This window comes from Mauremys reevesii, linkage group 21, assembly GCF_016161935.1.
Source record: "Mauremys reevesii isolate NIE-2019 linkage group 21, ASM1616193v1, whole genome shotgun sequence".
Lineage (NCBI taxonomy): Eukaryota > Metazoa > Chordata > Testudines > Geoemydidae > Mauremys > Mauremys reevesii.
In genome coordinates this window covers 2,256,987-2,270,141 of record NC_052643.1, presented here as the reverse complement: position 1 = coordinate 2,270,141, position 13,155 = coordinate 2,256,987, and the positions used below count along the sequence as shown (strand labels likewise).

The 13,155-nt window shown below is 48.1% G+C and overlaps 1 protein-coding gene across 5 annotated transcripts; it reads right to left on the bottom strand.

Annotated features, from left to right (window-relative positions):
- Positions 1-4,238: 4,238 nt before the first annotated feature.
- LOC120387692 (kelch-like protein 26) lies at positions 4,239-12,551 on the bottom strand. 5 transcript variants are annotated; one of them, XM_039508671.1, is made up of 5 exons: positions 12,518-12,551; positions 10,626-10,780; positions 9,944-10,022; positions 8,003-8,230; positions 4,239-6,937 (listed from the first exon to the last, which is right to left on the bottom strand). In XM_039508671.1, the coding sequence occupies exons 2-5, from the start codon at positions 10,705-10,707 to the stop codon at positions 5,488-5,490; spliced, it is 1,839 nt and encodes a 612-aa protein (XP_039364605.1). In that variant the 5' UTR covers positions 10,708-10,780; positions 12,518-12,551; the 3' UTR covers positions 4,239-5,487. The 5 variants fall into 5 exon arrangements, with proteins under 5 accessions (XP_039364605.1, XP_039364609.1, XP_039364606.1 ...); XM_039508675.1 differs by lacking the exon at positions 12,518-12,551 and adding an exon at positions 12,272-12,469; XM_039508672.1 differs by lacking the exon at positions 12,518-12,551 and adding an exon at positions 11,937-12,252.
- Between the last annotated feature and the right edge of the window lie 604 nt (positions 12,552-13,155).

Below are 13,155 nucleotides of genomic sequence, written 5' to 3'. Positions count from 1 at the left end.
GCCAAGCTTTCAAGCCACACAGATCTATTCTTCAGGCCTGGTAATAAGCCATAAATAGTGCCTCTGTTCAGACCATGATGTTTCCTGTCTAGCAGAGTTATGAATTTAAGCTCCCAGGCTTGTCTTTTGAAAGGTTTCCTTTGAGGATGAGGACTGATAGGCTCAAAAGCTTGTCTTTTTCACCAACAGACATTGGCCCAATAAAATATCACTTCACTCAGCTGCTTCATAGCAAAGAAGTTAGAAGTCCCAGCTGACCATTCAGAGGGGTCAGTTGCTAGATATTATTAACTGAAAAAAAGTTAGGAGTTACTGCTGACCTTTCCGGGCTGGTCAGCTCGTGCAAATACCTCATTGCAAAGACCTTTGCCCATTCAGGGGCTAATTGGTTTGCAGAAATTGTTCATGGCAAACAACATAGGAATCCCTGCTGATCATTCAGGGTGGATCAGTTTGCGCAAATTCATCATTGCAATAACTTATTGCTTCACTGCTTTTCAGTAAGGGCATAAAGGGCATACAGGCTGCCGATGTCAAGTGTACCAGGTGTGACTGCTGACCATGCAGGGCTGATCAGTTTGCAGAGATTCTTCATGACAAATAAGTGAGGAGTCATTTCTGACCATTCTTGGCTTCTCAGTTAGCAGAGATTCATCATTACTAGCTAGTTAAGAGTTACTGCTGATCATTCAGGATTTACAGATCCCAAGAGACTGCTCCTGTCCCACAAGATAGGAGTGACTGTTGAACAATCACAGGAACTGATAAGTGCTGCAGTCACTGCCAATAAATTAGGAATTCTTGCTGATCATTCTGGGTTTATCAGTTCCAGGGATTTATTCACTGTAAACAAGATAGGAGTCACTGCTAATCTTTCAGGGCTGATCAAGTTGCACAGATTCTTCTTTCCAAGCAAGTTGGGAGTACCTGCATTTCATTCAGGGCTTACAGGTCCTGGAGACTGCCACTATCCAGGAAATTCGGAGTGACTGCTGACCTTTCAGGGCCGATCAGTTTGCAGAGATTCTTGGTTATGAACCCATTAACAATCACTGTTGTGCACTCAGGGCTGATCAATTCGTGGAGATTCTTCATTGCAAATAAATTAGGATTGCCTGTTTAGTCCCCATGAACTTGATGAATCCCTATGGGGATCCATCTAGCATACGAAAGGGCCCACCCTTCTTTAGAAGGAGTGCAACCCTGAAAACACAGGGATCACCTGATTCCAGGACCAACAAATGAAAAAAAGAGGAGTGGAATTGAAAGCCATAGGGTTAGAATGAGGCTTCCCAAAGGGGATACCAAGCAGAGAACCCTGGACAGCGTCCACTGCTCCTCAAAAAGAGTGCTAGGAACTAGTGGATGCTGACCAGAGGAACCCCACCTGGAGACATGAAGAGGCAAGCGCACAAAATTCAGCCTCGGATGCTGGGGATCCTCCTGTCCAATCCTCTCCTTCTTGATTTATAGATGGCCATGGTGGCGAATGCTAGGAAGTGGCTGACAAGGAGGTTCCATGACTTTGTGGGTGGGGCTGAAAACAAAATACTCTGTGGATTCTCAAACTGAGCTGGGGAGCAGAGCCGGGCCAGAGAAGCAGCCCAGGGAGCTGGAGGCAGAGCAGCAACAGCAACAGCTGTGCTGCGTCAGAGTGGTGGAACTGGAGCTGGGTGCGGTGAGCAGCTGCAGAGAGCGAGGGGGACCCTGGGCAGTGGGGCCAGCACAGGGAGAGGCCCCCAGGCATGAGGCCTTGCAGGCTGCACTGGGAGGGGGATCGTAAGCCTGACGGGGTGGGGGTGACACTGGGAAGAAGGGTCCTGCCACCTTGAGCAGGAGGTGTGGCGCCACCCCCAGAGCAAGTGTCCGACCCACAGCGTCCCTGCAGCACAGCAAGGGCCTGGGACATGTGAGGAACAGACAGGGCCGGTGCTACCATTTAGGCCAGCTAGGTGGTTGCCTAGGGCGCCAACATTTGGGGGTGCCAAAAAGCGGTGCCCACAATTTTTTTTTTAAAGCCTTTCAGCAACCGCTGCGCTGGGAGGGAGAGGGAGTCTGAGCCGCCGGCAGCCAGTCCAGGGGTTCCCAACAGCAGGGCTTCTGGAGCAGAGGTGAGCTGGGGTGGGGAGGTGCCGGACAGCTCCCCAGGGGGAGGCTGCCACAGGAGGGGCGCCTCCAGGCAGAGCTGCCGCAGGGCATGGGGTGGGGGCACAAGGTGGCAGTTTCCCCTAGGGCGCGAAACTTCCTTGCACCGGCCCTGGGAACAGACTGAACTTCCCTGACATCCCAGAGCCACTGGTTGTGATGTTCCCCTGCCACAGAGCAGGGTGATGGGTTTTCCTTCAACCTTTCCCAGTTTTTCCTTATTTTTTTAATTGGTTGCTGTTTAATAAATTGTATTTGCTTTGAACTGTGATGATCAGTGCAGAGAGAGCAGCCCAGAGTGGGGACACCCTAGCCCCTGCCTTAAGTGACAAGATTGGGGGCTGAGCCCCACAGGAATCCTGGGCCCAGCCTTGTTGGGGTTACAAGGACTCTGCCACATGGGACCGTGGAAGGGGAGGTCAGGCAGGGCAAAAGGGAGTGGGAGCGAGGACTCAGATCCTTTCACTAGCCCACTTCACCAGGTGTGACGTTATGACTGTGATATAATATCTCATCGAAAGATGACAGGAACAGAAAGAGTTAATTAACTCACAAACTGACCTAACCCATGGGTGAACCTTGAGGACGGGTTAGGAAGATATGTAAATGACTAGAGCTTTGAAATGCAAGTCTGCATTGTTAGAGATAGAAGGGGAGATGTTTGCTCAGGTCTTGTGATGGCAGCAAACAAGTCTTGTCTATTGCTAGAGTTTTAATTCAAAAATCAAAAAAAGGAATATTAACATTTATAATGATACTTGAGTAAAATAGTATTATTGTCTCTGTGTCTCTTTGAAGGTTGTGCTAACCTGTATCTGAACTGTTTAATGGGTAAATTACTCTGTGCTAATTGCCAGGATGTTTGGGAGAAGGAGTTGAGCCTATTGTTTTCTCAGGCCGAAAGGCTGCTGGAAATGTATAAGAAGCCTGGGACACGATCCTTCTTCATCTCAGATCTGCTTTGGGTTTCAAGAGGGGGAAACCTTAAGCCATAAGGATTGAGATCCCCAGTCATTGACTGGAGCCACCCTGAATATGGACATTGGACTATAACCTATGGACTATTTCTAAAGGGACTTTTGGCAACTACAAGCTCATCTCTACTGTGTATCTGAACCTCAAGAATTGAATTCAAGTCTGTCTGTAGATTAATCTTTTAACCAACACTCTCTATCTTTTCTTTTTTAATAAATTTTAGCTTAGTTAATAAGAATTGGCTATAGCGTGTATTTTGGGTAAGATCTAAGTTATAATTGGACCTGGGTATGTGGCTGATCCTTTGGGATTGGAAGAACCTTTTCTTTTATATGATGAAGTAAGATTCTCAGGAATCATCATCATATCTGACAGGTGTGTCTGGACAGAGGCCTGAGGCTGGGCACTTTAAGGGAACTGCGTGGTTTGGACTTCTAAGTGACCAGTGAGGTGCTGTAGAAGCTGTTTTGTGCTGGTTGGTAAATCTAAGTATTGAAATAACCACCAGCATTTGGGGTTTGTCTGCCCCGTTTGGTTTGCAGTTCACCCTGATTGAGTGACCTCAGCTGGCTCCCACGGGCAGCACCGTCACACCAGGGCCATGTATAAGCCAGGAAAGTTCCCCACAATAATGGGACCATTCCCCCCCCTTACACTAGCAAGACAAGGGACACAGAGGGCCTTGCTTTCCTCCCTTTATTATCTAGAGTGGGATTTGTCATTTGCCAGACAGAGGCAGTTCCCAACCCTGCACACAGCATCTCACATGGCAGCTGGGAGGAGGAGATCTGAATTTAGCACTAAGTGGCTGCAGGCCCTACAGGGGAAGGGGCAGGGGACAGGAAGATGCAGGATGGGTCTGACCTTCAGCTTCATCCTTCTGGAACATTAATGCGACTCTTCTAGTCCTGCAGTTCTGACCCTGAGGCCCAGCCTTCATTTAGGCAGGCTCAGATGCTCCATTTGGCCCAGGCCAGGACCTTATAGCCATGAACACAGAGGCACATGCCCCTCTTACTTCCACCCCTAGAATTGTTACTACATATGGGCCATAACTGCTCTCTTGTTCATAGGTCCCTTCTTACAGGGAGAGGAATCAAGGCTACGTTATGCTAGAATCATTGAAGTTATTATACTTTATTCAATCAGTCCAGTAATGTTACAAGACATTTCCATTGTAGTCTGACATACAGAACTAACATGTCTGACTCATACAGGTTGTGTGTCTGTCTGTGTCTGTGTAAATAATCAGGTACTCAGTCTAGAACAGCCATATCTGGAATCCTCATTCCTGCTCCCTAGGGCTACAACAGAATTGTTTGTTGAGTTGGGGGATAAAACACCCTTTGAGATCACACCTACCAGTCAGGCATCACATTTTTAGAGCTGACTCCTTGACATGGAAGAGGAATTTCAATAGTTTCTCACTAGAGCGGTTTTGGTGACAGTTTAGAGCCCTGGGGAGCTCAGTTTGCCTACAGAACAGGTTCAGCCCAGGTAGTGGCAGGGGAGCTTCCCTTTAGCACCTGACACCAGATAAAGGACATCTGGTCCCCAGTTTTAGTAGCGAGAAGCAAATCTGCCACTTAGCTACATGCCTAAGTTTAGGATGTTTAAAAACAGGTCTGGAAAGACGTTTAGGGATTAAAGAGTTAATTGACGTTCTCAAGGAGTCTGAAAGTTTCTGTGCATTTACTTGTATTTTAAATCAGTGTGGACAGTAAACAGGTACCACAAGCAAAGAAGGTTAAGTTACCTCCACATCTAAGGAGAAGGATATTGACTGTCTGTGCCCCAACTGTACCACCAGACCCCCTATCAATTAAATGAAAAATGAACGGAAGATTCTAGCATCACCTCAAGTGTCAAAGAACCCCAGAGTGTCAAAGATAAAACCCTGCCAGACATCAATAAATATGCAGTTAAAACACGTTTAAGAAGCAAGTGTGGAAGGAAGGGAATCTTCACTCATACAATACTTAAAATATTAGCTGCAGGTAGTTTGAGTCATCATCATATATCCCAGCAGTGACCATCCCCAGCTACCAAGACTTCATAGCAAAGAAAAGGGAGGCTGGTCAACTTTTGGGAATAAAATGGGTCAGCATGAAGTTTTAAGGCATGTAAAGATAGTTACTGGGTTTCCATTCTCACATACTATTGGTTGAATCAAGTGTCAGTTTCAAATGCTGTCCCTTGTATTTCAGGTTAAAAATCTATGGTTAGGCTAAGACAAGACAGATATTCTTGTGGGCAGATATTCTTGTGGTTTTCCCCTGCAGACAGCCCTGTGAGGTATAGGCTTTAGAAAACATTAACAGCAGCTATATGTGCACCTGATGAGTAGCCGCACGTGTACTGTCCCCTTTAGGACAAGAGGGCAAGAATGTGTTTTTTTGGTATCTTCATAGTCACACACCCAAACCCACTTACTCCATCAGCAATGATAGGGAGGTTTTCTGGGCATTCAGTCCAGGTGAGGTCACTGGGTTCCCAAAAGTAAATGGTGTCATAATATGTGCCCGGACTTTCATTATGTACATTGGGGTTAGTATATACCCAGCAGTTCTCCCCTCCCAGCACATAGATTCTCCTCTCCCACTGCACCACACCAGCACCAGCAATTCCTCTTGGCAACTCTGGAACAAAAACATCCTCGTCCATTCTGCCATCCTCACTGATGAAGAAACACAGAGCAGAGCCACAAATAACTCCTGGAGAAGGGGACCTAACAGGAAGGTGTCTCATTCTTTCCTTGGCATAGCCACCAATGACATAGATCCCATTATTCATGGGAACAGCACCTGCAGAGCAGCACTCTACAGCCAGAGGAACCTGTGTCCATATGCCAGAGTTAATGTCATAAATCAGAACCCCCTTATACATCTCTGGGAACAAGTAGTTTCTCTCCCCACCTATTAAGTAAAGTTTGTCCTTGAGCGCAGCAGAGGCGGAACAGCTCAGAGCAAACGGCAGCCTAGATATGGGAGTCCAGGTCTTCTCCATTAAGTCAAAGCACTCTGCAGAATCAAGGTAATCTTCAAACCCACAACAGCCTCCCAAAGCATAAAGCTTCTGGTTACAAGCTAAAAACCCATGTGAAGCACGAGGTACCGACAGGGGAGGCAGATGTAACCACCGGCCTTTAAAAAAGTCATATTTGTGAAGGGCAGCTGAGTGAGATTTGTCCCTAAGGGTGCCTCCGGATACATACAGCTTGTCACCTACTGCCACGCAGGCTGGAGAGTAGAGGCAATTCAAAGCTGGCAGCTTTTCCCAGTTCTCTTTTCGAGGGTCAAAATAGCACACATGGAATTCCTCATTTTCCATCCATTTGCTTATCCACCTGGACAGACTCACGCACACAATACACTTGTCGTACATTCCCTGCCTGAGTGCCCTAGAATCAAACGGTCCATCTATACTGTCCAGCTTCTTCTGCCACATCTGAACATCCAGACAGTGTTCCCAGTCTGACTGGACCTCCCGGACCTCATCCTGGCTAAGGAGCGGGAAGCGGATGTGCTTCATCAGCTCACCAATGAGAAGGCTACGCTCAGTTGTTTGAAACCTTACCCAGCGTTTCACAGCCTGGTAGATAACCAGCTCAGAAGCCACCATGAGGCCATCCAAAGAGATTATGCTGACCAGAGTGCTGAGGTCCAGATGTAAGAAGTCATCCTCCTCCTTGGAGAGGTGCCCAAAGTTTGTGGTAACGAGGTTCATGGCGACACCAAGCAGAGCTTGATCGTTGTGTGCGTAAGCCAGTGCATAATACACAAGACAGTTCTCAATGGCAACATTCTTCACAAGGAACCTGGTAGGAATAACCAGAGATTGGAACGTTACTGGGCAGATCATAAGTGAGAGAGATGTTTACCTCTGTATCCGAAATTGGGGCAATTGGAGTAAGACATCCTTGATATTTCACCAGCAATAAGATTCACTGATGAAAGGGCTGGTTTTACAGCCCTGGAGACTAGAGACTTCCTACCACAACGTAAGCACTGACAGTGCATGCTTCCTTCTCCCACCAGCCCCTACCAGTTTGCAGTGGAGGAAGCAGTGGGTTATTGTACAACACTGTTGTGGATAGGAGAATACTGGCTTGGAGTCTGGAAGCATGGGGATCCTGAGACCAGCCACTGTGTGTGAGGCAGCAGCATTTCCTACTGCAGATGCAGCTAGTTTGCCCTGCTCACCCCCACCCACTGGAGAGCAGCATGAGGAGCTGCAGAGTCACCCATCCCAGCAGAAAAGTCTGCTGCTGTTTTGAGCTGTAGATCCCGCTCCCTGCCTCCAGCACGTGCAGGCTGTAGGAATGGGACCCTGACATTTTTGTAGTTTCTCCCACATTTCATTTTAAACCCAACCTCCCTGGGGGGAGGGCAGGAGGAGAAGGGGTCATTTCTGGGGGCCAGGACAAGGAAATAAAACCAAGGGATTAATAGAAAATATGAAAGACTTTTTTTTTTTTTTTTTAAAACAGGGAAAGAGGGAGAGCAGGTCTGTTGGTAAATAAGATAATGAAACCAATGTAGGTTCACACATTCAGCCAAACAAGATGAACTAGTGGAACATTTGAACTGGTCGTCGTGGTTATCAGACTTCAGATACAGTCTGTAGTTACTGGAACCAGCCTGACATTGAAGGCCACATACATGTGTAACCCACACACCTCCTGGGTGGGGCGTCTGTCCCATCTAGTGACACCAAAACCACGGAGAGAGAGATTAATGAGTCTGCTCTACAGCCTTAGCTAACAGCCATGCATTTAGCTCAGAGGTCCCATCCCGTCAGGCGCCGACCAGGTGTTACACATGCATTAGCCTCCCTCTGACCTCAAGACCAAACCTAAGGCTAGTTGGTTCTGTTGTATTACCTGGAGCAGGTCTCCAGCAGGGGGAGAACCTGAAGCCTGCTGGCTGCTACAAACAGCCCCTGGGCAGACTCTTTAGTAAGAGAGATCTCTCCCGTGTACAAATAGATCAGTATGGTTTGCACAATGGAAGAGGCCATGTCCTGAAGCACAACTTCTCCATCCTGGGATTCCTTGAAGGAGCTGGTAAAGATGCCCTTGAAGTAAGGGCTGACAGCTGCCATCAGCAACCTATGGGGATAGGGAAATAGTATTAATGGAGCAGACACCAGCTACAGTTCTACCTCCCTCAGGGGGCTCTGACCTCCTTAGCTCTCAGGCAGAGCAGAGCAAGACCTGATCAGATTTTGGAAAGGAGACATCCAAGGAAAGGCCAGCAGACTGCAGGAAGTGGTGGTATTGGCTCAGTAAGAGTCACCTTCTCCTTCAAGCTAGTATTGTACCATGGTGTGACAGGGTCCTGTAACTGTCGAAGGTGGAGACAAACATTGAGATAATGAAAGAACCCCTAACACTTTGCTTACCTAATAGAGTCCCTCCCAGGCAGCTAACTAATCACAAGGAGAGAAAGCAATGCAGATCAAACATCTTCATTTTGGTAAGAGGTTAACTTTGGGTTCCCAGAATAAATTAAGATATATTAAACAACCCAATCCTGGTATTAGGAATCTAGAAGATGTAAATTGTCACTTTGCTGTTCATTAGTCAAAGCTGAATGGGGAACTTTAGAGGGACCTAACAAAACTACATGAATGGGCAACACAATAGCAGATTCCTCAGTGTTGATAAATACAAGGCGATACTGATTGGAAGGAATATAAAGGCTGCTAGGTCAGGGTAGATGCCAACCTTGGATGAAAAAAGTTCCCCCATCAATAGATTATTCCAAGATTATTAATTTTTTTTTAAACTATGACAGAAACAAAGCAAAACCACATACATATTTTCCTCTGAAGTATTCACTGTTGGCAACTGCAAACACAGGGGACTAGATGAATAGACCGACCACTGGTCTGATCCAGTCTGACAAGTCCTATGTTAACCCAGCAGCACTGGCAAAGTTTAAAGTTGTTCTGATATCTGCTGCCCTCAGAATTCCGTTACAGCAGGTTGTCCTGCTCTGCCTGTGCTGAGAACTGACACGGTGTTCTTGTACTAGGAAGCCGTGTTCTACATCAGAGGCTGCATTGCATAGCTGGGCAATGTAATACCTGTACTGTCTAGAACGTATGCCTAGGTGAGTTGTATGCAGTGTTGTTGTAGCCATGTCGGGGGAAGTTGGTAAATTGAACTCAGGTCAGGAAATGGAGAATTAAGGTCTTTGCTGACCAAGGACAGCCAGCTGCGAGTGGGATGAAGTGGAGGGAAAGGGGAATGATGTGCCAGTGCTTGGCTCCCTTTTGATAAAAGCGTTTTTGTTACACACAGACTCAGTGCTTGTCCGTGGGAAATACTGCCTCGTGGTGGGGCCCAAGGGTGGTGTTAACTTCTCCCAGATTACTGGGTGGGGAGCTCAAGCCAGTTCCATGTTGTAGAACAAAAGGAATCCCTAGATACTGAACCTGGCCCTCATTGCTGCCAACGTCACCTGGCAGAAGGGTTACAAGTGTTAGGTAGTGTAGGGCCAAGAACCAGTCTGTGCAGGACCCCACCAGAAATACACCTAAGTGAGGATTCCCCATTTACAGTTGGACTTGATAGTTCCCCATTTTTATTCTATTTAATGTGCAGTGTTAAATTTTATATTTTAAAAATCAAGACATCATGCAATACTGACTCAAATGACCTACAGAATGTAAGTCTATTACCTTTATCAACCAAACTTGTAATTTCGTAAAAAAAACCCTGCAAAGAGTCCTGTGGCACCTTATAGACTAACAGACGTTTTGCAGCATGAGCTTTCGTGGGTGAATACCCACTTCGTCGGATGCCTGAAATATTTACCTGTGACATGGGAACCTCTTTCCCTCAGCCACTATGGTGGCATCACAGAGCAGCTGGTCCTGGTACAGCTGCTTTAAACCTGTAGGAATGGGGAAGCCACGACAAGGCTGCTGTTAGAGACGGCACAGAAACATCCAGGCGAGAGAGTTCTGTCTGAAGGGCCTTAACACATACTGCAATACCTTGGGGCAGCTACACTGACTGGTGGAAAGAGCCTGCCTCATGGGTGATTGAGTGCCACGCTCAGCTGGTTAGTGGATTACGGGAAGTAGTTCAGTTGACTAATTTAAGACCCTACTGGCCTGGGATCCACCACAACAAACCCATCTCCAGTGGCATCAACTCTCCCCCTTGCTGTCCAATTCAGAGTGACAGTGGCTGACTGGGCAATGGAGAATGGGCTGCTGATGCACTAGGTCATATGAGGAACCTTGCCTAATTGTCACCTCTACTGTTCCTGCTCTAGATGGTCACAGAGGCCTTCGGTCTGCAGGGCTCTCAAGTCGTCATCTATTTATCTTAAGTGCTGGCAAAAGAAGAGGTATTTGCCCTCATGGCAGTTCACGGGGGGATGTTTGCAGGCCTGACTGTTCATCTCTCATGAAGCATCCCATGGAACGTTGCCCAAATGTCCGAAAGGACCTGTTCTACATCGGGTCAGACTGGAAAGCCGCAAATTTACCCTTTCTCGTGAAGTACTCCAGTGGATTAGGTGCATTTTCTGTGTTTTCCTCCCTGCCTTCCCACTCTGGTGCACAATCCATGCTCCAAGCCACTAAAAACCAGATTCAGTAATCAGAGGGTGGCTTTCAGGATCCTTGGTGTCACTAGCCAGTCCTGCCATTTAAGAAAGGATAAGAAGTTAGTAACTAATTACCAGAGGACATTGGTTTCACAGCCATTCCCAGATCTCCCTTGGGAGCAAAGTTTTCCTTAGACAGTGGAGCTGACCTCAGCCAACATTTTCAGCAGGACCCCCTGGTTTTGTCCAGTCTTAGATTCAGAGATTCCAAGGCCAGAAGGGACATCTCCTGTTGTGCAGAGCTCCCCCAGCGCCGAGTGTCGTCAATGACACCTGCAGGGTGTAGCAGTTCTGGAAGTCAAGCCTAAGCTGTTTCAGCCTGGGCACCCCAAAAATATACACGAGTCAAGGCAGTCAAGAGCAGTGGTTGTTTTGGCCTTGTCTTCTACACCAATTACAATCCTAGGACAGTAACAAAAACCCAGAGCAAAGTCCCCCGCCGAAACCAACATGCCAGAGCCCAAAACACTGCTACAGAGGCTTGTCTGTAACTGGATCGGTAACCGATAATAACTGCAGTCTTGCATACAACCACAAACACCAGAAGGGTTTGTGCCACTGCACACAGAGGTATTTTCTGTAACGGGGACAAGGAATTTCCTGGTTTGCTGGGGATGAAAAGTGTTCATCCAGCAGCAGCTTGGTTTGCTAAGCTCTATCTAATTAGCTCCTTACTGCACTGTATGAGCACTTCAATCCTTAATGGTTTTTAGTCTCTCAGCATCCCTGGGGGGCATTAGCCCCACCCTACAGAAGAGGAAAGGAGACACTGAGAATGGAAGTGATTTGCCCAACGTCACACAGGACATATGTGGCAGAGACAAGAATCAAACCCATGTTTTAGAAGCCCCAGACTAATACCCTCCCCCCTACACCATCCTGCAGAGAGAGGAGAAAAGGTTCTTTGTCTCAGGGTATCACAGAAAGCAGCCATTTTTCTCCTGACACCCCAAAGGAGCAGACTGGCTCACTTCCTAAAACTGTGGCTCTCCCTGAAGCCACCCATCCTTCCTCCGCATTCAAGCTAGCATGGGCCCTTCAAGCAAGGAAAAGGGGGCACACCCTTCTCTTGTATCAGCACCTTGACGGGGGGGGGGAGGTAAAGTACAGGTCCCAGCACAGCTGGGCTCAGGCAGAGCCTAAGCCTTTCTTTCAGGGGCCAATGAGCTATTCCTCCTGCCCCGTCTCTACCTCCTTGCAGGTCAGAGAGTTATGTAAAGCGTGGCTTTTCTGGGCCCCAGTGGAGAGAGGCCCCAGATCTCCTCCCATAGGAAAGCCAGCTAGACTCTGCTGCTCCTTTTAAAATCCCTTCTCCCTAACAAGCCCCAGCTGGCAGGTCCTCCCTCCAGGATTAGCAGCACTGGTATTTTCAATCAGCAAAAAGCCTCTTTCCTTTCCCAGGCTTTCACCCCTTCCTTGGCCAGCTGGGTGTGGAGTTGGCACTCCCATCCCAGGGGACTCAGGGGAGCTCCCTAGCACCCAGTCTCTCTCTTTAGAGACCCCCTCTGTTAACACACCATACTGACCCTCTCTCTAGCCACATGGACAGGAGCCAGAGGACAGCTAGGGAGGACAATAAAGCCACCACTGCATTGAGGACACACTTCTCCAGACTCATGTGTGCAAGACAAAGGCCAAGGGAGAACTTCCCTCTGCCCTTCCCACAGGTCTAACTTTCCCCATGCTGCAGATTCAAGCAAAGGAGGCCAACTACAAAAATGCTTCATGTGGTTAATATATAGACACCCCCTCCTCCAGCACCAATCGCCTACCTAGGCCACCAGCAGCCACTAATCATCACAGCTTCTAAGGAGCCATGCAGGTGTAACCCATGTTCTGTACATATAAGACTCGGCCCTGCCCCGCCCTATGCAGGAACCAATCAGAGCCGTGGCCGTGCTGACAGCTCCACCTCTGCAGCAGCTGTGACAAGGGTTACACCAGCCACACTCACAGTTCTTTGCCTTCCGAGTTCTGATTGGGCAAGAAGTGGCATCTTGGTTGGAAGCAGGGAATGCTGCTGCCCTGTCCTGCAGCCCCAGTGTAGGAGGGACAGACAACAGCTGTTCCCAGGTCTCAGCCTAGGTCCATCTCCAGACAGCAGGTGTGTCATGGGAGCAGGGGCCTGAGTGGATGGGAAGTGCAGTGGCAAAAGCCCCTGGAAAAAAAAAAAGGAGTCACCGGGCAAATGAAAAGTAGCCCCCTATTGAGGGGAGGGGAGGTCCCCAAGCTGAGAAAGAGGAAACAGTGAGGAGGGAGCAGTGAGCCTTTCTGTGCCCCAACGGAGCTGAGTAAAACCCCCATCCACCCTGTGCATTTAGGCCCTGGCCTAATCACAGAGAAAACCCTTAAATAAGGTGGGTGAACACCAAGGAGGGAGAAGAGCTACTGATGCTAAAGGGCAATGTTG